At 35.1% G+C, this 23,355-nt stretch overlaps 1 protein-coding gene across 3 annotated transcripts in view; it reads left to right on the forward strand.

The window, feature by feature from the left end:
- The window catches only part of LOC115443821 (latrophilin Cirl), a 337,597-nt gene that overhangs the window by 177,427 nt on the left and 136,815 nt on the right, over positions 1–23,355 (forward strand). For all 3 annotated transcript variants that reach the window (XM_030169399.2, XM_030169401.2, XM_030169400.2), the window contains exon 2: positions 22,834–23,140. In XM_030169399.2, the coding sequence (XP_030025259.1) occupies positions 22,885–23,140 (256 nt within the window). In that variant the 5' untranslated portion in view covers positions 22,834–22,884. The remainder of the gene's footprint in view (positions 1–22,833; positions 23,141–23,355) is intronic.

Here is a 23,355-nt window from a genome sequence, read left to right on the forward strand (position 1 = left end):
AGTTTCGTCTCAGCGCACCGACCTAACAATGGAATAACGTAATGACAGCCCTAACATGACAATTCCATTCGCACAGGGCTGTCACTCATTAGCATATGTACATAAAGAGAGACGCTCATTGGCCGCGCCCGCTCCCGCGCCCGCTCCGCGCCGCGCCGCCATGTTTGAAACGCAGACATTTTCCGCCGCCATTTTTATTAATTAAAAACGCCGCATTTTTTTGCTCTCGACACAATTATTGTTCTGAAAGTTATCTTAATGTTTGCCGCGCAGATTTAAATGGTTGACAATTTTGTGGTACGCAATTCTCTAGATATTTTCATTTAGATGTGTCGTCATAAAAAAATACCGACCGTAGATATTCTTTTTCGCGGCGTTTTATTGTAAATTTTAAATAAAGAACGCGTCCAATAGAGATGTGACGTGAAATAACGTATTCCACGGACGTTTTGAATTCGCGAAGCGGTAGACGACAGTCAACGCGCGAAAGCTTTCCTTTCAAGTAAATAAAAATAGTCGAATATATTGAAGGCCCAAGGGATGGCCAATAACTCTGGTTGGATTTGGTTCTGTGTACGTATGGAAATTCGCAGCGCCGGCTGCGTTTAGACAGGTCCCGCGCGAGTTTAGCGGACATCGATCGGTCCAGGGATATGCGTGGCTTCTACGTCTAGGGATCATAAAATAATACCACTACAACAAATGAGCGAACTAGAATGTACTCTAAGCAACAAAATTCCATTTTCAGCAAATTGATAGACGCACAATGAAACAAGACTATAAACAAATTTTAATATAAACGTGTACTCACAATAACAGTCGATTTTTTAAATATAAATCCTGCTATACACGCGTAAACCATCAAATAATTCCCACCATAAGTTACCCTCCACATCGGATGCAAAATAAAAACATCGTGTCAATGCGCCGTCAGTTATCGATAAAAATGCAAATGTCCCGTCACTGGTTATTGCATCGCTCGTGGCTCGGTAAGTAGATTCGGATTGTGCTTACAAGAATGGCTGTCTTGTGCGAGATTTTTTCACTTTAAGCTTAGTATTTACATAAATTTGACGGTGGAATATGTGTTTTATACGCGATGTGTAAAGTTTGTTTTTTGTTGACTTGTCTCATGTACTTTGCTTTTGGACTAGAAATGAATACTTAAATTAATGTAGAGTCAACAATAAAGTGTGTGTACCTATTGCGCCTCTGCCTACCCCTTCAGGGATATAAGGCTTATGTGTTTTAATATAAAAAATAACACAATCAAATACATAAACAGATGGTTAGTTAGCAAAATTAAAAAAATACGTATGTAGGCATTTATATAAAAGTTATAAAGCGTAAACGTCTTTATTTACCACATTCAAATGTTCTGATTTCGCCAATACTCAACGATATTTCCATACTTTTGTACAAAACAATTTCATATCTCGAGTAGATTGATTACATCGAACGTTCCCCGCGGGTGGCCTCGGCCCAGGGCGAGTGCTTGAGCCAGGATTAGAGCCGGGATTAACGGCTCAAACGGGCTCAAACGGCTCAAACTTATGATAATGTGAGCCCACGCTACGTAACCGCAACGGTTTAAAGGTAATTTAGGATTTAGTAGTCAGGTAAAGTTTCTTAGCTTTTGGATTTGTTAGTTTGTCTTCGTGGAGTTGAGTTTGAACTTGGGAGTTATCGGTACGTGAAGACAAGATTGATTTGTGGATTGGAAATTTTAGTTAATAGGGTAGACAGAAATGCAGTTGTAGCTCCTACGTTTGGCCCATATATCTGTCCGTTTCTGATGGGCTACTTACCGCTGTTTGGAGTACAAATTCCGATCCAAGAGAATTCACCTATATTTGAAATCGTTTTTTCCCTACTTCGCAATCGAACTCGGAACCTCACGGTTTATTTCTACGCCCCTATTATGAAAGGCGATTATGAATAAAAATTATCATAATTGTTTCCGTAGATTATTTCATTAATCAAAAGAAATTGCTCAGGATGTGGAGATTGATAGGTCCATAGGTTCACTTAACCTGTCTAATCTTGGATTGATGAGGGGTTATGATAAAAATATAGGGTGTTGGCTCGTCTAAAACTATGTAGGGATTTTTCATATCCTATATGAAAAAAAATATTTAATAAAAGCATCGATCAAAATCTATGTAATTTGAAATGAATGTGTGACTTTGTATATACAGGTGATTTCAAGAGGGTGAAATTGGAAACTATGAGGAACAGCAAAAAAATTGTAAGGAGTGTCGGCACCAATTGTAACGTAAAACTGAACATTGAATTTGAAAAAAAATCAATATACCCAGCCAAGAATCGAACTCTTTGATTTTCACCAAAAAAATACACTATTTCATTACACTATTCGATATCGCCAGTTTTAGTTTTCATCAAAATCGAATCGAGACTCCTTTGAGCATCCGCTATTCGTCATAGTTTCGAATTTTGCCATCCATACCCACTTGAAAAATTCAGCCTGCATACTATAAGTACCTTTTGTAAAGAGAACTAACAAAACCATCTGCTATGTTGTTGATGAGACGAGTGAGGTCTTATTGTGTAGCTTTTAAGTAATATCTAATATATAGCTCTGCCTTGGTGGCGAAGTTGTAGTGCTGAAGTCTTGGGTTCGATCCTCGTGTCGGGCAGTGATATTGGTTTTTCTACTTCCTTCAAAATCTGGAACTTGTGTCCGATATGGCGATAGGCGCGCCCTTATCATATCATGGGAGGGAATACACAGTCGAAAGTGGGTGCATCATTTGCACCTCTCAAATCACGCCTTCGGGGATATAAGGCGCGTGTGTTTGTGTAAAGCATAAAGTGACAATGCTGAATATTATAAAAAAAAAAAACAAATAAACTCACACAACATTATAAAGACAAAACAAGCTTCCAAACCGCCATTAAACGGTATCGGCTAAGACCCAACAAAAAATATATTGCCATTTGTGAAATATACGTCAGCAAAAAACACATAAGCATTTCACATTCGGGAATGTAACGAGAAAAATAATGTAGGAAAATGATTTCTTTTGTAAGGAGGAAATAGAATGGTACCGTTGGCAAATTTTGGCAAATTTGAACCGTTTGCAGACAACAATCCCTTTGATGAGTCAAAGTAAGCTCCTGTTTGGTAAACGTTTGCTTTCTTTCATGAATATTGATAAAGGGATTTGATACGTTTACAATGCGACAACTTGTCCGATGTGACGCACCGGAATCAACTTCCGACTCCTATGTGAGACATATTTGTTAACTAATTTAATTACAATAAATAAATAAAAAATATTTTTCTACAAATGTCGCAAAGAAACCCAAATCGAAAAGGCTCGACGAAATATATCTACTATCAAAAATAATGGCGCAATTTACAATACTAAAACAAATGCCCATTGAAAGGAATTTTAAAACCAAAATGGAGGCTAAATAATGGTTCCAAAAGATAATCAAACAGTTACTATTTACTTTAATATAAGCCTGAAATTCTAACAGGATTTCTTGAATAATTCACTATCGGCTACTTATACCCTGACCTCTGATTGCAGTTATAACCTTTTAAAGGTCATGAAACTAAGACAATAAAGTTAAATATCCCTAATTTCGTACAATTTATTTTTCGCCTAAATATGTTAAGAATTAATTAGATTTAATACGATTAGAATTTTTAAGTATCAACATCAGTATACTGAAAGTCCGATGTTGTTGCCTCTGAGGAATGTGTTATTAAAATCGATGTAGTACGTGGTAGATGCAGAAAATAATTTAAAAAAATATCCGAGCTAACAAACAAGCTTTAAATTCTTTGAAGATTATATGGTTTCATAATAACGCAACGTCAACATGACCCTGTATGACCTATTACTGAGAAAGAGCCTTCTCTCCTAAAAGTGTTCAAAGTCGATAAACACCATGTAGTCTTTGTTATACGTAAATTAAAAGCAAACGTTTATTTTTTATTTTTATTTATTTTACATTTTAAAAATGGAACGGAAATGGATACACGATTCAACACTAAAATATTCAATACATTAACAATAGAACCAATTGGATAGCATTAATAATTCCTTGTGTTTCTAAAATGATATTTCGTGAATTCCCTCAATATCGACTTACGTACGTAATACCCGAAAACTGATCCCTGAAAGAAACGTATCCTTTTGATGTGGCGACTTTATACATATTTAAATCAATTTTGGCCCCTACCACGAATATTTTTGTGATATTTTTTTTCGTAAATATTTTGGGATTGAACGGATAATACTAATGTCATGAAAAATGAGTATGATAGCTTGTTGCAGTTTGTATTGAAATCGGAAATCTCAAATCCTCCTTTTCCTAATTACTCTTCCATTTCATTAATTCCAGGTATTTATGTTTTTGATTTTACGGGTTTGTGGGCCATGGATATCAACATTAGGCCTCAGAATTATTTTTTCTGACTTTTAAAAATACTTAATTCTTCCTAGGAAGTGTATTCTTAGCACAATAAAGCTACTTTCGGTGAATGCAATCTAGTATATGGACTAGAAAACATTTACACGATTGCCACAATTATGCCGGCCCTACTAATCGCCGTGTTACGCCTCTCGGGGGTCCACTTAAGAAACCCGTCAGCAGAATTTTCCCGTATCCGACCCTATAACGAAGACGGTCGATTTTTAGGAAAACAAGGACTTGCTTACAGTTGCATTTTGTTCGAATATGTATAATAGAACAAAATCTCATGAAGAATTTTTAAATAATAATGAAGAATCCAAAAATCTCCTATTTACCTATATGGCTACCAAAGCTATCTTTCGATAAGAACGTCAGTAATTGCAATGTTGAATTCGCCACCAAAGACGAAATAAAGCCTCTTGACTATAATTTTTAGCCGAAGGTATAATTATACATTGATGAGAAACTCGATTTTGTCTATGAACTTCGTTTTTTCGTGGTAAGGGCGCGTTCCAATGTCCACAAAATTCAACCGCGCTGAAATATAAGAAAAAAATGTACATAAACAAAAAAATGGAGACATTTGAAATATCTCATAAGTATTAGAGATAAGGAGATTTCGTACCTTTTTATTCAGGACCGTAATAGTTTTTCAGTTTTATGAAACCAATTTTGTGTTATTATGTTTGTGATGGTACAAATAAAATAGATTTTGGTAATTGACCGATGTCATGGGCTTTAGTACTTCTATTTGATTTGCGGTTATTTTGGTGTATTCACCATTGGCTATATATTTTTTTTATTTACGTCAAGAATCAAGACACACCTACTTATTTATATATTGTGTTGATTGCAATTATATTTTATACCAAAAGATTTGAAAAAAAATCCGTAAGCAATTAATATTTGTAGTCTGTAATCATATTGACGTTCTGAAATATCACTACCTGAGAAATACCATTTCAAAGGTGTCTTTTCATAATGAAATGATAAAAGTAGACGAAGCTTGAGAAGTGGCAATGCATAGTCTCTGCCTTCCGTTTAGGTTTAGAAGCGTGTTAGTATGTATGTACTAACAATCCTATGCACATGTACCACTCATCTGATAATAGAATTATCTGATAGAATTTAATTTAATATTTGCAGCGGGCTCCAATATAGACAACCAAATAGGATTTCGATTAATTATTTCATCAACCTTTGTGTGGAATTTATAGAAATACATAGCTAAAGGACAATTAAATCTGCTAGACTAGATTTCAATAATGATAGTCGGTTTTGGATGACTGGGTTTTTACCTTTACTTTTTTAAGACTTATAAATTATTAATTTACTTCTTTAAGAAAGGTATGAGAAATCTCGTCTGTGATTTAATAAAATTTCAAAATGACTTGTGAAGTTGTTGATATAGAAATGATTTGTTTTTAGTTTTAGAGCGCACTTCAACAGAAAGACAGATCAATAGAGTAACTTTAGGTTTTATGTATTTTTTGGAGAAGTGTCAATATATTTTTTTATACGTAACAGCAAAATGACCTGCTACACCTGATGGTAAGTGGAGAGGAGTCCAATAGAATGTCCACTGACTAGAGATGATTACCCCTCGACAGTCGACACAATAATACTGACCTGTTGGTACCAGATATACACAGGCTGATCCCGGAACGCGTGACACTTACGTAAGCCACTATGGTAGTTTTAACACCTTGTGTACGCTGGTCGCTATTCGAGCGGATATAAAATATATCCAAGCAAACATCACTTCACTGTCATATATGAAATACTATAGCTCAGTCGAATAAACAAGGAGAAACACTTCGCTAATATCACACATACAGAATATTATAAATTGAAGTGGTTTCTTAACCTAGATCGTCTGGAACTCACGCTATTCAAATACTAACAAAAGTATGCATATCTCTGTGACATCGCCACGTAAAAACCGTTGGACGTGAGACATAAACTTAGTGCTATTCGTGGATGTATGTAGGTAGATTAGTGGGGTTGACCCCCATCTTGACATCAGCTGATTAGTTGTTTGTAGGTTAGCAACAAAGTTTTGTTTTCATGCTATTTTACTTAAGGTATTTATAATAATTGTTGCATTTTGGATAATCCCCACTCTTAACTATCTGAGAAAAGTTCCGTTTCTTGAGTGTCATATCAGCAATTTTTAGACACTAGGGTGTGACGTGGGGTCACATTAGGCGGGTGACGTATTCAAGGCAGGCAAAAAATCTGCAGTCTGATTTTTACATGCATTGTCTTAAGTCTATAAATCTACATGGGGCCATGGTCGACAAATTCCTAAACGCTTTCAGTAAAGAATGGCAGTAATGGAATAGTAAAACAGGGCTGATCAACCATTGTAGACACTCAAACTCTGTCAAAATGTATTTATTATATATCCATACGTGTTATAAAACAAAGTCCCCTTTTCTGTTTGTCTGTATGTTAGCGATTTTCTCAAAATCAAGAGAAAAAGCTAGTTTACACATATATAACACCATAACAGTTATACCTATAGTATTAATGCGATGTTATACAGACAAAAAAGATGATTATTTCTTAACAACTGATTTTAATTTACTATAGGCTATTTCTGTGAATTCCCGCAGGTTGCATATAAATCCAATTTCTGGGATATAATGTTGAACAATGGCCGGCGACAAAGGCGCAAACCTCAGCACATTTTTTCGTGGTATTTGTTTATTTATTATATATTTATTTGTGTTTAATATGTTGCCCCATATTATTCCGTTTTGTCTTATATGCATCCCATAGTTGTTTGTAAGGGATTGTCTTGTGCGATAAGACTGCCATTTGTACTTTTTTTCTATTATCTTCTTCCATGATCTATGTCTCTGGTGTACAAGAAAGTGTAAATAAATAAATATATATTATTCTTTAAAAACAAACCCAAATACGTCCCAAAACGTAGTCTGATGCAGTAATATTATCTTTTTATCACGTTGTGAATATTTTCGTTTACGACCAGTAGTTTTAGTGCGACTGTACCGTGTTTGTGACATATTTTTGAAATACGTTTAGTACTAAAACGCGGAAATATGGGAACCGTTTTTTGATATCAAATATTTTCATTTTGTTATATACATATATTTTATATTTTACATAGATATAGGATTAAATTTATTGAAACACCGAATATTATTAATTTTATTTAATAATTTAATTAAATTCTTTTGAATCTACTGATATTACTGGTGGTAGGTATCTCATATGTGAAAGTCCGCCTAAGTAGGTACCACTGCAATGTTTATTTTTGCCGCCGAGCAACAGTATGTCGTCACTGTTGTGTTCCGGTTTGAAGAACATTGGACATAATAATACTTAACATCTTATGTCACAGGATGGCGAGCGCAGTGAAATATCAAACAATACGTAATTAAAGTTATTGGATGGTGTTTTTACTGTTTATGGGTGGTCGTATCGCTTACCATCAGACGTCGGCAAGGTAGTCTCGTCATTCAAAGCAATAAAAAATTATACTGAAAATATGTCATTGTTTTACATAACATATTCATTAGAAGATTCGATCAGTTAAATACTTTCAATATCTGATAAATTACGAAGACATTTTGTCCATTGTCGCTGTTATCTACGTTCTTATCAATCTATTTCATTCCCACACAGGAGAAATCGGAAACAGATCTCTCTATCATTAACATAATTATCTTAAACGAATCTAGAATATTCTCGTTTATATATCGAAAATTACTAATACATATTATGATTTTGAGCGATAAACAGATTCTAAGCAACAATATTCATTATACTATCCATTTGAATGTTAAAATGGAAAATTTAAACGTATTAGTTTTTAAAATAAATTTAAAATGATTTTCATTTATATTTCAAAATGTTTGGCGCTTGACAGTTAAGAAATAAGTACACCGGAAAAACTCTATGTTAATTAATGTCTTAGTAATATTCGCCTGATGGAAAGCGATACGACCGCGCATAAACAGTAAAACACCATCCAACAACTTGAACTACAAAGTTTGGCATTCCACTTCGCTCGCCATCTTTAGAGATGAGATGTGAAGTCCTAAATCTCCAGTATTTACACTGGCTACAATGTCCTTCAAACGGTACACAACGGTGACTACACTGCTGCTTGGCGGCTGAAAACATACGATGGTACCTACCCAGACGGACTGTCACATATGAGAGACCTACCACCAGTATCACACGCTATTATTATAAAATTTGTCACATTTATACTTTTCATCATCAGCCCTGTATTATATACTTTCCCACTGTTGGGCACGGGCCTCCTCTACTACTGAGAGGGATTAGGCCTTAATCCACCACACTGGCCTAGTGCGGATTGGTAGACTTCACACACCCTCGAAATTCCTATAGAGAACTTCTCAGGTATGCAGGTTCCTCGTGATGTTTTCGTTCACCGTTAAAACAAGCGATAACTCACAAAAAATACACACATCATTTTTAGAAAAGTCAGAGGTGTGTGCCCTTGGGATTTGAACCTGCGGACATTCGTCTCGGTAGTCCGTTCCACAACCAACTAGGCTATCGCCGCTTTACACTTTTAGTTAGTCTAAAAGCCAATGTGCTTTAAATTCAAATTAACCTAATCACGATAAACAGATAATTAATAACAACCACACCCACTAACACGTTTTTACCTTTAATTACCAAACTGGAAAAACTAAAATGCTAGACTCATTAAGTGGAGGGAGTAATGGGGTTTGATGGAAACAAGCAAAAACGAATACATTCCGTCGGGCACGGTTAACTATGATTTATAGTTGCTCTGGTGCTTTGAAAAGTGAATTGTATTGGTATAGACGCCTTTATGTATGTACTAGCGATCCGCCCCGGCTTCGCACGGGTGCAATGCTGACTATGTAATGAATGTTATTATTATACATATAAACCTTCCTCTTGAATCACTCTATCTATTAAAAAAAACCGCGTCAAAATCCGTTGCGTAGTTTTAAAGATTTAAGCACACATAGGGACAGAGAAAGCGACTTTGTTTTATACTATGTAGTGATGTGAAATAATTTAATTATGCCTTCGCGAATTATACAAGTGTACCCTGTAAACAAACAGAAATGTTTATTTATATTGTCGGTTGAAAGGCTAATTGTCTTAAGCGACATTTTTAGCGACACTAAGTTTCATATATGTATATTTCAAATCAGCACCTTTTTATATGTTTTAAACCTAGTTTAAATTTATCCAAAATTAAATGTCGCTTAAATCAATTTGCCTTCACCCGTCGCTTGATGCTTTTTAGTAATTGTTCTGTAAAATTTAAAAATATGGAGGTATAAATGAATAGGTAAAAATGCCTATAATTTTTATTTAATTTTAAATACCGATAACTTATTAACGATTTTCCTGATATAAATGTTTAGGAGGTGGCGGCATACATTCTTCTATAAATATAGTGTTATTCACGCGTTAGTGACTATTAATATAAAACAAAATACAAATTAAATACAAATGAATATAAGCATTGAAGTAGAATAATATATAAAGTTACGGGAGACCATGTAGGCTGCAATGTCTTCAAAACGTTAGAAGAATTTATAAAACAAAAAACCGCCATAAAAAACATAAAATAGTTTTAATGTCTAATTTGTGAAACATAAGAAAATCTGCGAACCAGTATGTATAAGTGGAAAAATCTTTGAGTCATCACCAGCTTAATCGCTCTTTCGCGCTTTGAAACAACCAAACCGTGTTTCACTTGAATTTGATAAGCACTAATGACTATACGGTTTTTGTAATGAAATATTTGGAAAAATCCATTTCGCTCATTATATTCGGGTATCGCGTGCTCACTCGAACTGTCATTAATCGTCTTGTACCGAATTAATTCGCTTTTAATCACGATAACGTAGAAATTAAGTTAATGCTGACTGTGTTACACTAGTATTATGATTTCTTATGTTTAGTCGAATGTTAGACATCAACCCCTTTATTCATAAACGTTATTTATCTAAGGACAGAGCATTGCTGTGATAACAAGTCTGTTTCTCAGTGCTGACAGCATGGCAGCCTTAGCAGTGCGTAGACATAGGGCCGTTGTGATTGGCTAATATTGAGATACAACTTTAATCTAGTTGGCTGTCAGATAAACAAAGTTGAGAAACAGACTTGTTATCACAGCAATGCTCTGTCCTTAGATAAATAACGTCTATGAATAAGGCCGTAAAAGTATATAGATGTTGTAACTGACTTTTTAGATGACTAATCTTAGACCGTCCCGTCTTAGGCTGCAGTGTCCAAAGCGTCGGAAAATTATAATATAAAAATCCGTATAATAGTTTTATTTTAACATTAGTATGATTGAAGATGGTGTATTGTTTTGGATTTTGGAATTTACCCGCCTTTAGCGAATTCTCAACGTATTTCTTCCTCTTTGAAATTACAAGGTTGGACACCATTGATTCTTCCAAACGACCAGTCCGTTTAGAATGCATAGTGGTGGAAAATGTATAAAATCATTGTAAATTGCCTTTAGATTCTGCTAGCTTTATCGTTGAATCGCAGAAGCCAGCTCTCCATTGTAATAAAGTGCCGTAGATTTCGATTGCAGAGGTCCGCCTGTGATACTGTCGGTGCGAGTTTCTCAAGGAGCAACGCAAATTTAAAGCATTTTACAATGAGAAATTTAATTATTAAACTCTTATTAATTCCTTTTTTTATACCAGCACAGTTACTACGCACCTAATGGTAAGTGCAGTGGGGTATATATGACTGACGAGAGGTGATACGCCTTGGCAGTCGACACAATAGGGGACCGGCCTGTGTTCAATTTTGTACATACAGGCTGATCCCGGTCGCAAACTTACGTGGGCAACTATGCCGGGTGTTATCTTGTGTACGGCGGTCGTTATCCGGGCGGAGACAAAATATTTTTTTTTTTATAATAAATTTTACTACTTATGAAGTAGGGGAAAAATACAATTTTATAATTAGCTGAGTACCAGTTACGTATGTGTGGGTGGGTGAGAGAGTAGATTTGTTGTATGTGGAATAAAATTAACAAAGAAGAAATTTATATTGTAACTCATGAGGAGGATGTATAGTCCACAAGCCTTTGCTTAACCACTAAAAAAAAATTACTCCTTTGCCACGTTTTATAAAATCTAATCTTAACAAGAATTACACTTTTGAATTACATTGTCATACTTGTCTATTAAAATTTCTACCTCTGGCCTAATCATCAACTCAACGACACCTAGAAATTTATGTACTTCACATTTAAGGCAGCCACGAACCCCTAACAAGACACCAGGCGAATAGGCACTTAGTGTTTGAAAATTTCACATTGCACTCAATACTTGGCTGTGATTTAGCGGGGAATGCATTCGCCAAATTGTGCCTCCCGGAGTGACGACACGCCGAATGCGGCATGCACAAATTGACGTATGGACGGATTTATTTTTATATACATTGACGTTAACGCTTGATGTGGGAAATCTGGGCATTTGTATTACTTGGTGAGTTCGAGAGTTGCTTGATCTATTGTGAGCTCATTCGGCGTAGATCGGACTGTCAACAGCAAAAAAAATATAAGTGTATAATGGAGTTAGATATTGTAGCTTACTTTTCGGAAGACTAACAATTCAGTCCGCGCCATGACCAAGACTGCAAAGTCTGCAAAACGTCATTAAATTTAAATATAAAATACCGCAATAAAGTCCGAAAACTAGTTTTATTTTGCCATCGTATTATATTAAATTTAATCTTATTGATCCGTAATCAAGGTAACTGTTGCAATGGAACACCAGTTTCCCTTTATAGTTTTACTTAAAATATCAGACTGCTGCTTACCGCTATAACAAGGCTTTTAAAGTACATACTATAGAATTAAAGTATATTTTAATATTTTTAGCAAAATACCGTAACGTCGGTTGGCAGGCTAAATGACTTAAGCGACATTTTTTATCGAATAATTGAAACTAGGCCCAAAAACCAGGGAAAAGGGTGCTAATTCCAAATACGTATTCCATGATGTCGCAAATAAATGACATCCAAGGCAATACAGAAAATAGCATTAAATCAATATTTGTAATAAATTACATACTATAGAACATAGCACAGCAGCTTCCAACGATTCTAAAAATTGTCTATTGGCATTTGAATGCCTCCTCCATTACCGGCAATGCAGTGGTCCATAGAGCAGGAAATGGTCTAGAATCTAGATGCTTATCGGAGTTAGGGAAATCAGGAACTATGCCAGTGTGCGGTTAATGCCGCAATTTGATTCCCATTCCAATGGCTGCTGATATTTGGACGATTTCGTGTATCGGTATTGATACGGATAGATCGGGTATGTCGAAATGTTTGTCAATGCATTAGTGTACAGTTATTTTGAGTGTATCTTCTTGAAAACTATATATGAATTTACTTAAGTACATGTAAATAGAAAACTATAAGTTTCAAACAAATCTTCTTCTTCGGGTTTCTGTTACTGAAGGTTGGCAGTCAGTTCCTTGAACATTTTCTTGTTTTTGGCTAGCCGGAACCGTTCTTTGACCGTTTTTATACCAGTCCAGTTTTTATTTGGAACAGACATTAATAAAAAGTAATTGGAATTTTACACGCCCTAATACCACTACTACTCTGTAATGTACTATCACACTACTTTTTTACTACTGAAATAGCCAGCGATATGTTTGAATATTTTTGGAAAAGACCTATGTTCAGCAGTGGACTTCCTGTGACTGATAATGATAATAATATATTGGATCCCTAACCGCCGGCCTGGGTCTTGAGCTTCGCCATCGGAGGATCATTAATTTTTTTATATTATTACATGCATGTTTTTTTAAATGTATATGTAAAACTGTAAAAAAATACCTTTAAAATAAAGAGAATTGACCATAATATATTGTCATACAAAGATAGTTATTTTGACAATACGTTCACAACACTTACGTTCTTACACTCTAACATCCCTTCAAGAATTCTGCCAAACAATCATCAAAAAAAAAAACAAAAAATTAATTCAAAATTGAATAAAGGGCTTCAGTATAAAACTTCCTCAATTAAATACGAACTTAGATACCGACTGAGTGATGCCGTAAAAAACCTCGCAACTTGTACGATTTGCTATAAACAGCGGACTTCTGACAGTCTGTTTAAGGCTGTGAAATTTTAACCCTGCCTTGTGTCATGCTCGTGTGTGGTGCAAGGGTTGAGTGAATAGAATGTTATATAAAAACTTTTTAACAATAAATTGTATCGCGTTCAAAACCACTAAAACCAAGAAATAATTTAACATTACTGTATGCATGTGGCGAAAAATGACACTCAAGCGTCCATTAAAGTTTATTCGTAAACTAAACTGAGCACTATCTTATTAGTGGGGCGATATAATCTGAATCTACCCGCGTTGTTACAATAATAATTAAATTATTAATTAACATTACAATTATCCGTATACTGGTTACCAATTTTGGAATCGGTGTATGATAAAAATTGAGAACCTCTTTTTTTGAAGTCGGTTAGAATAGGATTCATATTTCATTGTTTAAATATGATCTGAATGAATACTGCTTTCGTGATGATAATTTTAATACGAAAAGCCTAAGGTGGCCTAGTCGCACCTCTGCCTACTCCTTCGGGAATTAAAGATGTGATATATGTGTTCTGTTTAATTTACTGACACAAATCTAAATCGAAAGAATAGGTTTAATCGTATTTAGTTCGAGTTTTAAATATTGTTTCTTTTAACCCAAATTATACGAATTTTTCAATTTTAATGGTGGAATTACATGGGGAAGGAATACCGGTTTTAATCTACTTTATAGTAATACTAAACAAAATTAAGAGCAAATCTTAAAGAGAAAAATAATAAAAGTAATCAACCTTACCATTTCTAACCAACAATTCATTCCAAAGACTAAAAATTCTCAACCTCCATTCTTCAACATTCCGTTTTATCCAATGTTTGAAGCAAATTGTCGATAACTTCATAAGAACTAACTTCACTCCATAAGGATAACTCATTTAAAATCATTAGATAATTCGTCGCCATAACCTCCTATCTTGAACTGCGAGCGCGGCCATTCCATTACTAAATTTAGCCCCTATACCAACCTTTAAAAGGGTAATGCTATAGAGACCGGTATCAATAGGAATTGCGTTTGGTATGCTATTTTATAATACTAGTTCCTGCCTCGACTGCCTCAGAGGCGTAGTTGCGCGGTACGGAAGCACTCTGAGGGCATGGGTTCGAATCCCGGGTCTGGCAGTGATGTTTGGGTTTTCTGCTCAGTATCAGCTCGGAGTCTGGAATTTGTGCCCGATATGGCGATAGGCTCGTCCCCTATCACATCATGGGACGGAACACACTTGGCGAAAAGTAGGTGCCCTGGTTGCACCTCTGCATACCCCTTCGGCGATAAATGCGTGATGTTTGTTTGTATTTTTGTTTATTTCCACCCAGTTCTAGCCGCCGTTACCGCTTTCTTTAACGGTGAAGGTAAATTTTGAGGAAATCTGCATGCCTGAGTAATTCTCCAAGTTGAGAGTGTGTGAAGTCTGCCAATCCGCACTAAGCCAGTGTGGTGGACTAATGCCTAATCCCTCTTAGTAGTAGAGGTCCGTGTCCAGGGGAACAATATATAATACAAGGCTAGTATTATTTATATAACATAAACTTACTCTATCTATCCACCAAATTGCTTCTAAACCCACAAATTTTATATAACATCCTTAAAAACAATACTAAAATAAAACCACTTAAAACTCTGTCCAATCCCGAACAAATGAACATGTTAGAACAAAACACATTGTTTACAAGAGCAAATTCGCAAAAACAACGAGCTACGCAAACAATCACTCAGTGGGGTTAGCACCTGCGCTCACCACAGGATATAAATGACGTTTATATGTCTTCCTTATACCACCAGCTCTTTGTGATAATTAAGAGTATTCTAGAGTTGTTCAGGCGCTGTTTATTGTAGTCATGTTTGTAAGCTGTATATGCGAAATAAACGATAGGACCTGCAGCGAAGTATTCAAATTTGATCCTTAAGATATTACTTATTTAGATTGAAATAAATAATTTTCTCCCGACGATTTGAAGACTTAAGCCTTTATGATCATGGGGCTAACCGACCATCCGTAAAATAGTTTTTTTTTTCATGTAACATTCGTGTATAAGAAATCATTATTTACATTGATTTTTGGATTGTTTTTTTCTCTGTTTATTAATTTCTACCGTTGATGGTGAATAATCATTACTCATAAAAAGGTTTAAGGTTTGAGGATAAAGATTCTTAAACCTCTCATAATCTCACTGCTTCAAAACCATAGAAAAGTTTTTAATTACTTCACTTCAAATCAGTCATTTTATAAACAATAGAAACCGGTTATAACCAAATAATTATCAAATATACATGTTTATAAAATATGTATCTCTTATACCGACTACCATACAACGTCCAGATTAGGTGGTCTATAGAATCTTATAGCAAGTTTGACTCTAATATATTAAGATGGTATGGCAAATACTCAAAAACAAACTGTATAAACACCGAGACTACAGGGTCGACACCTGTGTCTCGCCACAGGATATAAATGATGTTTGTAGACCTCCCTCTGCTAGATTTGTGTAAGACATTTATAATTAATATGTAAATGTTGACTTACATTGTATCACCTAAATTAAACAGTAGCAAGAAGCAATAAATTAAACAAATTTAACTTCTATAAGTCGACGGTTGCAAGGCTAATTCACTCAAGCAAAATTTTAAAAAAATTAACTATTTAAAAAAAAAAGTATTAAAAAAATGATTTCTTATGTTTACGCGAATGTTAGACATTGAAATTAAACTAATTTTCGGATTCTATCGCGGTGTTCGTATTTTATTTCAAGACACTGTGAGCTCATTCTGCGTAGATCGGACCACCAACAGCTAAAATTTAAAAAATTTAAAAAAGTTGTATAATTGTAAAATGTAGGTAGATATTGTAACTTTGACTTTACGGATGAGCAACACCTCAGTCCCCCCCGTGACCATGAAGGCTGCAAAGTCTTCGAAACGTCGGGAGAAAATAAAATACGAACACCGCGATAGAATCCGAAAATTAGTTTAATTTCAATATTAAAAAAATGGTTATTTTAAATATGTATGAAACTTTGTGTCGCCAAAAAATGTCGCGTAAGTCAATTAACCTTTTAACCATGCGAAATGTTTTTTAATGTTAAATTTACTTAACAGCTAAACAATATAGTACCAAGATTGTAATGAAGAAATGTGACCATTAAATCTATAAGCTAACTTCTATAATCTAAGAGTGACGAGCACAGTGCTTTATAATTCAAAATTTGCTTAAGTAAGCGCTAAAAACATGACACGAGAATCCGCGTCGTTTAACTGTGATTGGTCGAGAGACTCATGTGCATCACGTGTTATGTTCTCGACCAATCAGAATCATCAAAATACGACACGAATGTACGTGACGTGTTTGTTATTCCACATTTGAGGAGGCTGGATGGTGTTGTCACTGTTTATGGTCAATTGCCATAAGGCGACCGGCTTCCTTTGCTATTTGTTTTAAAAATAGGAAGGCAAGTGTAAAATGCAATCCATATTTTTCCTCAAACATAGAATTGCAACGCCATAAGTTACCTGAAAACTACGAACTGGGATGCTAAAGCCGGGTCCCGCGGGAGCAAAACAATTTTCAGTTACGATCTTTCACCGGACTCGGCCGGGACACCGCTTTTCCTCTCATAGTTAACGACCGAATATATTGTCCAAACGTGACCAACATTTCGTAATGTCCAAAACATTTGGACTGTTTGGACAATATTACGTAGTTATATAAAAATTGACGACTTCTATCTACCGGGTTGCCTAACCGTATTAGGGGCCTTTCAAGTATTACCTAACGCAATTTGGAAGGGTGGGGGGGTCATGTAAAACGTTACGATGCGTAAAAGGGAGGGGGGGTTCGAACAACGGATTATGTAACATTGGATTTTTTATTTTAAAACAAGAACAAAGGTATTTTAGCGATTTGCCGGTACTTTGCGAAAAAAAAATTTTTTTAGAGTTACATAGCTTTTTGAGGGGGAGGGGGGGTTATGGCGCGTTACATACGGGGATGGATGGGGGGTCAGTAATCATCAAAAATTGCGTTATGTAATACTTGAACGGCCCCTTACTATTGATTTTAGTCTATAGATTTCTATCGATTTATAACATATTAACTATTGTATTTACTCGCGGCTTCGCCCGTCTTAAATCACTATGTGACGCCAGCGCCATTTATTTAAGTCTGATTATAAATACTATTATTTTCCATGGCAAATTACCGGGATAAAAAGTAGCCTATGTGTAAATCCAGGATATGGTGTATCTGTGAGTCAAATTTCATCCAAATCCGTTCAGCGGATTTAGTGTTTATTTCTAACAAACATCCAAACATTTGAATTCATAATATTAAGATTCTCTCGATTCTATAAAATAAGTGTTACGCAAGCACTTATTGGCTATTTATGTTACGATGGAGTTATTATAACACTTAAAATTCAAGTCTTAATATTAGAGAACGTAATTTCTAGATCAGACATTGTTAAACTTAAGTGTCTTACTCCTCACATCGAGTTGGGAGAAGTTAAGAGCCTACTTGGAAATCTAGAACACATCTCAATTGAATTAAGGTAATTTGTAATTAAAAATCGCATTTAGGGATTATTATTAATTTAAATCATAGTGTTATTACTATAGTCTCATAGTACTTCTGTTTGAAAAATAATATGTTAAATTATATTCACACTTATATAAGTAGTGTTTTTTACAAGTCACGGTTTGCCTAGTATAACAAATAATCCAGCATTTAAAATATGAATATAAATTTTAATTGAATATTATTCCATTTTAAGAAACCAATAAATGGTATAATTTATATAATTTATACAAAAATAATAATTTCTTTAAGTATCTAAAAATACAACGTCATTTATCATTCGTAATTCGACTTTCTTATCGTATTACAGTTTTCGACACAAATTACATAAAAATAACGTTAACAGGACAATTTTTTATTTTATAAATAATTATTTTTATAAAAACCTTTTTTTAAGTTTTTTATAAAAACATTTTTAAAAATAGAACCATATTCGTAAGACCGTAGTTCTGCGAATTCTCTTGAGCGATGAAACTTTGCAGTTGTAGTAGGAATGTGGTTTTATATGGAATAGCTTTTGTCTGCGGCTTGGTCCGGGAGATCCCCCGGGAGCGTTCTGGTATCACCTATCCATCTGAGAAAGAAATAAAATACATGACTGAGTTTTGAAATGGTTCAAAGATTCGCATTTCAGCGGAAATGCGATCTCGTACATAAGATAGGAAAATGATTTGTATATGAGTACAAATTTAATAAAAAGAAATTCAATAAAGTCTAACTCTTTTAAAAAAAAAGTCTTTTGAACACTTGTTGGCAATTGAAATAGAACTGTTTTTCGAATTGTATCGCGGTTTTATCATCACTACATAGTATAAAACAAAGTCGCTTTCTCTGTCTCTATCTATGTGTGCTTAAATCTTTAAAACTACGCAACGGATTTTGATGCGGTTTTTTTAATAGATAGAGTGATTCAAGAGGAAGGTTTATATGTATAATAACATCCATTAAATAGTGGAGAAATATTGCACCCGCGCGAAGCCGGGGCGAGTCGCTAGTGTATTATAATATTTTCCCGACGTTTTGAAGACTTTGCAACCATAATGGTCACGGGGGGACTGAGGTTTTAGTTGTCCGAAAAGTTAAAGCTACAATATCTACATACATTTTACTATTATAAAATAGTTTTATTTCAATTTCTAAACATTATAGAAATCGCTACACCTGTTTGCAATTTAATGAAATTTTCCATATTTTTTTATTCTCCAAAATACGGGACAACAAACCGACAATACCTTTACTTTTTCATATTGATAAAAGCTACAAGCGTTAAAACAGAAGCATACATCTCTTGTTATCCGAAAAAGCGGGCTGCAACCAACACGTGGATAAGGGCCGGCAAGATTAATGGGACGGCTTTGGACGTTAGATTCGTGCACCTGAGACCCACTGCCCACCCCCGGGGGGCGGTGGCAACCCCCCACTGCACTCGCATGCATCTATTGTTTGCGAAACTTTGGTAGGTTTGAAGTGTTGGTGTTTTTGTAGTGAAGTCCGGTCATTATGTTTTACTGAAATTGTTTTTTAGTAATTGCGCATTTCGTCTGGAATTGTTTAATTATATTATTTGGAATTTAAAGTACAATATCGGTATACATATAGAAGACTTTTGTGAAACTAAAGCATAAATTGAATACTTTACTTTTTCACTACTACAATAAAATCGCTTTTTTTAAGTAATAATTAAATATTCTCATGTACTTTGATTTATCATAAGCGTAACTGTTTGCCTACGTGATGAATAAAGCATTATATTTTAATGTATTTATACCGGTATAGGTAATTTCAAACTTAAAAATCGACTCAAACCCATCATTAGCGAATCCAATTGAACGATTACTCAAAAACTAACACTTATGGAAACGTAGGGATGGGAACAGCTGTCTCATTAGTACTAGTCTAGACTGGACCACTCGTTAAGCCTTTAAGAAACAAGTTCATCTCGGTAGGTGGCTTTATCTACGTCAGTGGGCCGCAGGTGTGTTTTAGAGATGGGCGATGGAATCAGAATCGGAATTGGAAAATATAGTAAAATAATAGTTGAATTAATTGAGTTATTTGTGATAGATAAATAATAAGGTTACATTCGATTAGTAGTAGTAATGCTCATTTTTATGAGTGTTTGAGTTGAATCCTTTGATGAGAATAAGATTTGTAATTGGTTTAGATAGTGACATCGTCTTTTTTTAATATGGAGTTAATTTTTATTTTGTAATGTTTAAAGTTTTTGATTCGAACGATTTTAATCTTAAATTCTATCGAAATACAACTGTTTGTCGCATTTTTTCGTAGTTTTTTTTATTATAAAAATAATTCGAATGACCTAGGTTTACAACAAAGTACAGAACAAAAATTTACTTAAACATAATTTCCAGAATCAGAATCAACTGACATCCCTATTAAACACACATTGTCACATCAATTATTTTCGCCGTTCGTTTAAGTTACATTTGCACGATACAGAATCGGAATCCAACCGCGTCATCTCTAGCGAGACCTCCCTTCCTTTCCCCCCTCCCACAGCACCACCCTCCCACGATAACACACTGTCACATCTCTTGATGAAATGCTTATTAGATTGTCGGCTACGTTCGTGTTTTGTACTTATTTTGGTGCCAATAGTGGTTTTTGTTTGCGAAAATTTATCGTTGTCCCTCTATAGCTGTAGTTAAGTTGTTAACTTTTTTGCTTGAACCCTTTAAGGGTGTGAAGAAGCGTCGGCAGAAGTTAATGTCTTTATTAACTGGTAATTTTGTGTTAATTCTAGTAATGTTATGTTTCTTGTAAAATAAAATTGTAAGAAATTACAAAGAATTTAAATTACGCTTATTACGCGAAAATAAAACGTATCTTTAATTTAGATTACTTCTTTAAAAGAAGTCGTGCGTATATTCAGACATAGATAAACTAAGAATACTCCTGTCCTTAATTCTCATACATTCGCAATAAGGGTTTATTTTTTATCGGAGTCCGTATAGGTGCGGTTCCGACAGCGCTCCATCATTCCATATGTTACGTGTGAGTTTTTGTGACGTACAGGTTGCTCGCCTGATGGAAACCGCGTCTGCCCATATACAGACACCAGATCTTGAAAATACAAAGCCTTAGACACAACTTACCTTAGTTATTAGATGTATTTTACCTTGTAATTACTAACTATTGAGAAAAAGAAAAGTGTTACTATAATACTTGGCGTTAGTAACAAAGATTCACTAATCAAGATAACGAGCGTGTGACAAACGCAGTGCAGTCCACGAAAAGTGTGACAGTTTTGACTAATATTGTTTTTACCATCAGGCAAGAGGCTTGTTTCATAGAACATGTCAAACCAATTAATGCAATTGAATGAAAATCCAATAACGTAACAAAGATGCGATAACTTGTGCACAAAGAGAATTTAATGTGATTAAAAAATGCAAACCTCAACATGTATTCCGGTCAATATTGAATTATTTTCACGTACGTTGTATGAGTGTAGAATTCAAAGTTTGTTTTTAATTACATTGATTAATCAATAGCGAAATACAGTTTTGCCGAATTTCATTTTACTATATAAGTATAAGTGATTAATACAACTGATGCCGACCTGATGATGAAGACATACATTTCATACTCGTTTTAGAAACAACTTGGTTTAATTATTACGAAAAGACGCTCGGAATATATCAGGTCTGATCAGTGAATCACAAATGTATAGGAAACCGAAAGTGTTTCCCAGTACTCGATAAAGAACTCGGGAACTCCCACATCCTACCTATTTTCCTACCAGACACACATTCTTCATCTCTCATCTATAATACCGACACCCAAAGGCTCTAAACTAATTCATATATCAGCAAGAATCAGTAGCTTACTTGAATTTTCCCAACCAGAAACAACACAACACTTTCTACTCACTCTTCATCTCTCATCTATAATACCGACACCCAAAGACTCTAAACTAGTTCATATATCAGCAAGCATCGGTAGGTTACCTGAATGTTCCCCGCCAGAAAAAAACACGACACTTTCTACTCACTCTTCATCTCTCATCTATAATCCCGACACCTAAAGGCTCTAAAGTCGAAACTAGTTCATATATCAACAAGCATCGGTAGCTTACCTGAATTACCAAGCCGCACAAGCCAAGCCTGCAGGCGATACGGCAATACGCCAAAGACTCTTGTTGAAAAGTTTGATTAGGCTTTTGGCTCGCACCCAGAAACGGCTTGTATACTCATTGAAAACTTATCAGTGTCCCTCTGTGGCTATGAAAACTCGGCTATGAGTTGATTAGAGTTAGTTGCGTGGATAGACTAGGTCACTCAGTTTCTTCTAGTTTCTACAGGTTTGGGATAACATTAAATGTTCTCATTACTCCCTGGGATAATTACGCCTTATCGTCATTGACATGCTGGCATAACAGACTCATCCCAAACGCGGCTAACTAATATTATGAAGCCATGTAGCCATTGATTCCCGCTAAGCAATATTCTTTAGGTATAGAAACGTTTCTTTTTTTTTCAAAACAGAGGACCCGCTATTTGCCCGAATAATTTCTTTGGCATGTAACTATAAGCTGTGATCCATTACTATAAGATAATTACTATAGTGACTTATTATAGTGAGTATAGTGAATTTCTAATTTTTTCTCATTTAGAAATCGATTGGACTAAAAAAAACTTTTCTTATTTCCAGATGCGTCCAAATGAAGATGTAGGCACGACCATTTGACCAGCCACACACACGATGACAGTAGATCCTTTAGAGAAAGCCGTGTCCACAGAGAGGACCGGGCTTGAAGATCTCAAATCCCTCCTAGAGGACAGAGGGGGTGACAGCAACGTCACCGAAGTGACGGGCTTCAAACGCAATGGATTCAAATGTGCTAGACATAGTGTGTTTGTGATGAACACGGGAAGGTGTTTTAGGTTAAAAACAATGCTGTTTTTGTTAGTGATGGTGTTGTGTGATACAAGGCTGGGTGTGGCTGCGAGGAGTCCAGGTGAGTTACTTTCATTATAAATAAATATAGAGGATGAAGAAACCAAAATTGAGAAGGGTATGCTAAGGTGGTTTGGGCATTTAGAGAGGCAGAAGCGCCTTCGATTACTTCATTGAGGATAAAGGCGTATAATATCTTAACCATTTTAAATTGATCTGCGTTGTAGATGTTATTATAACCGTCAAGAGGTCAAGAGTTATCTCTCATTCTGCATA

The sequence above is a fragment of the Manduca sexta genome, chromosome 3 (assembly GCF_014839805.1).
Source record: "Manduca sexta isolate Smith_Timp_Sample1 chromosome 3, JHU_Msex_v1.0, whole genome shotgun sequence".
Lineage (NCBI taxonomy): Eukaryota > Metazoa > Arthropoda > Insecta > Lepidoptera > Sphingidae > Manduca > Manduca sexta.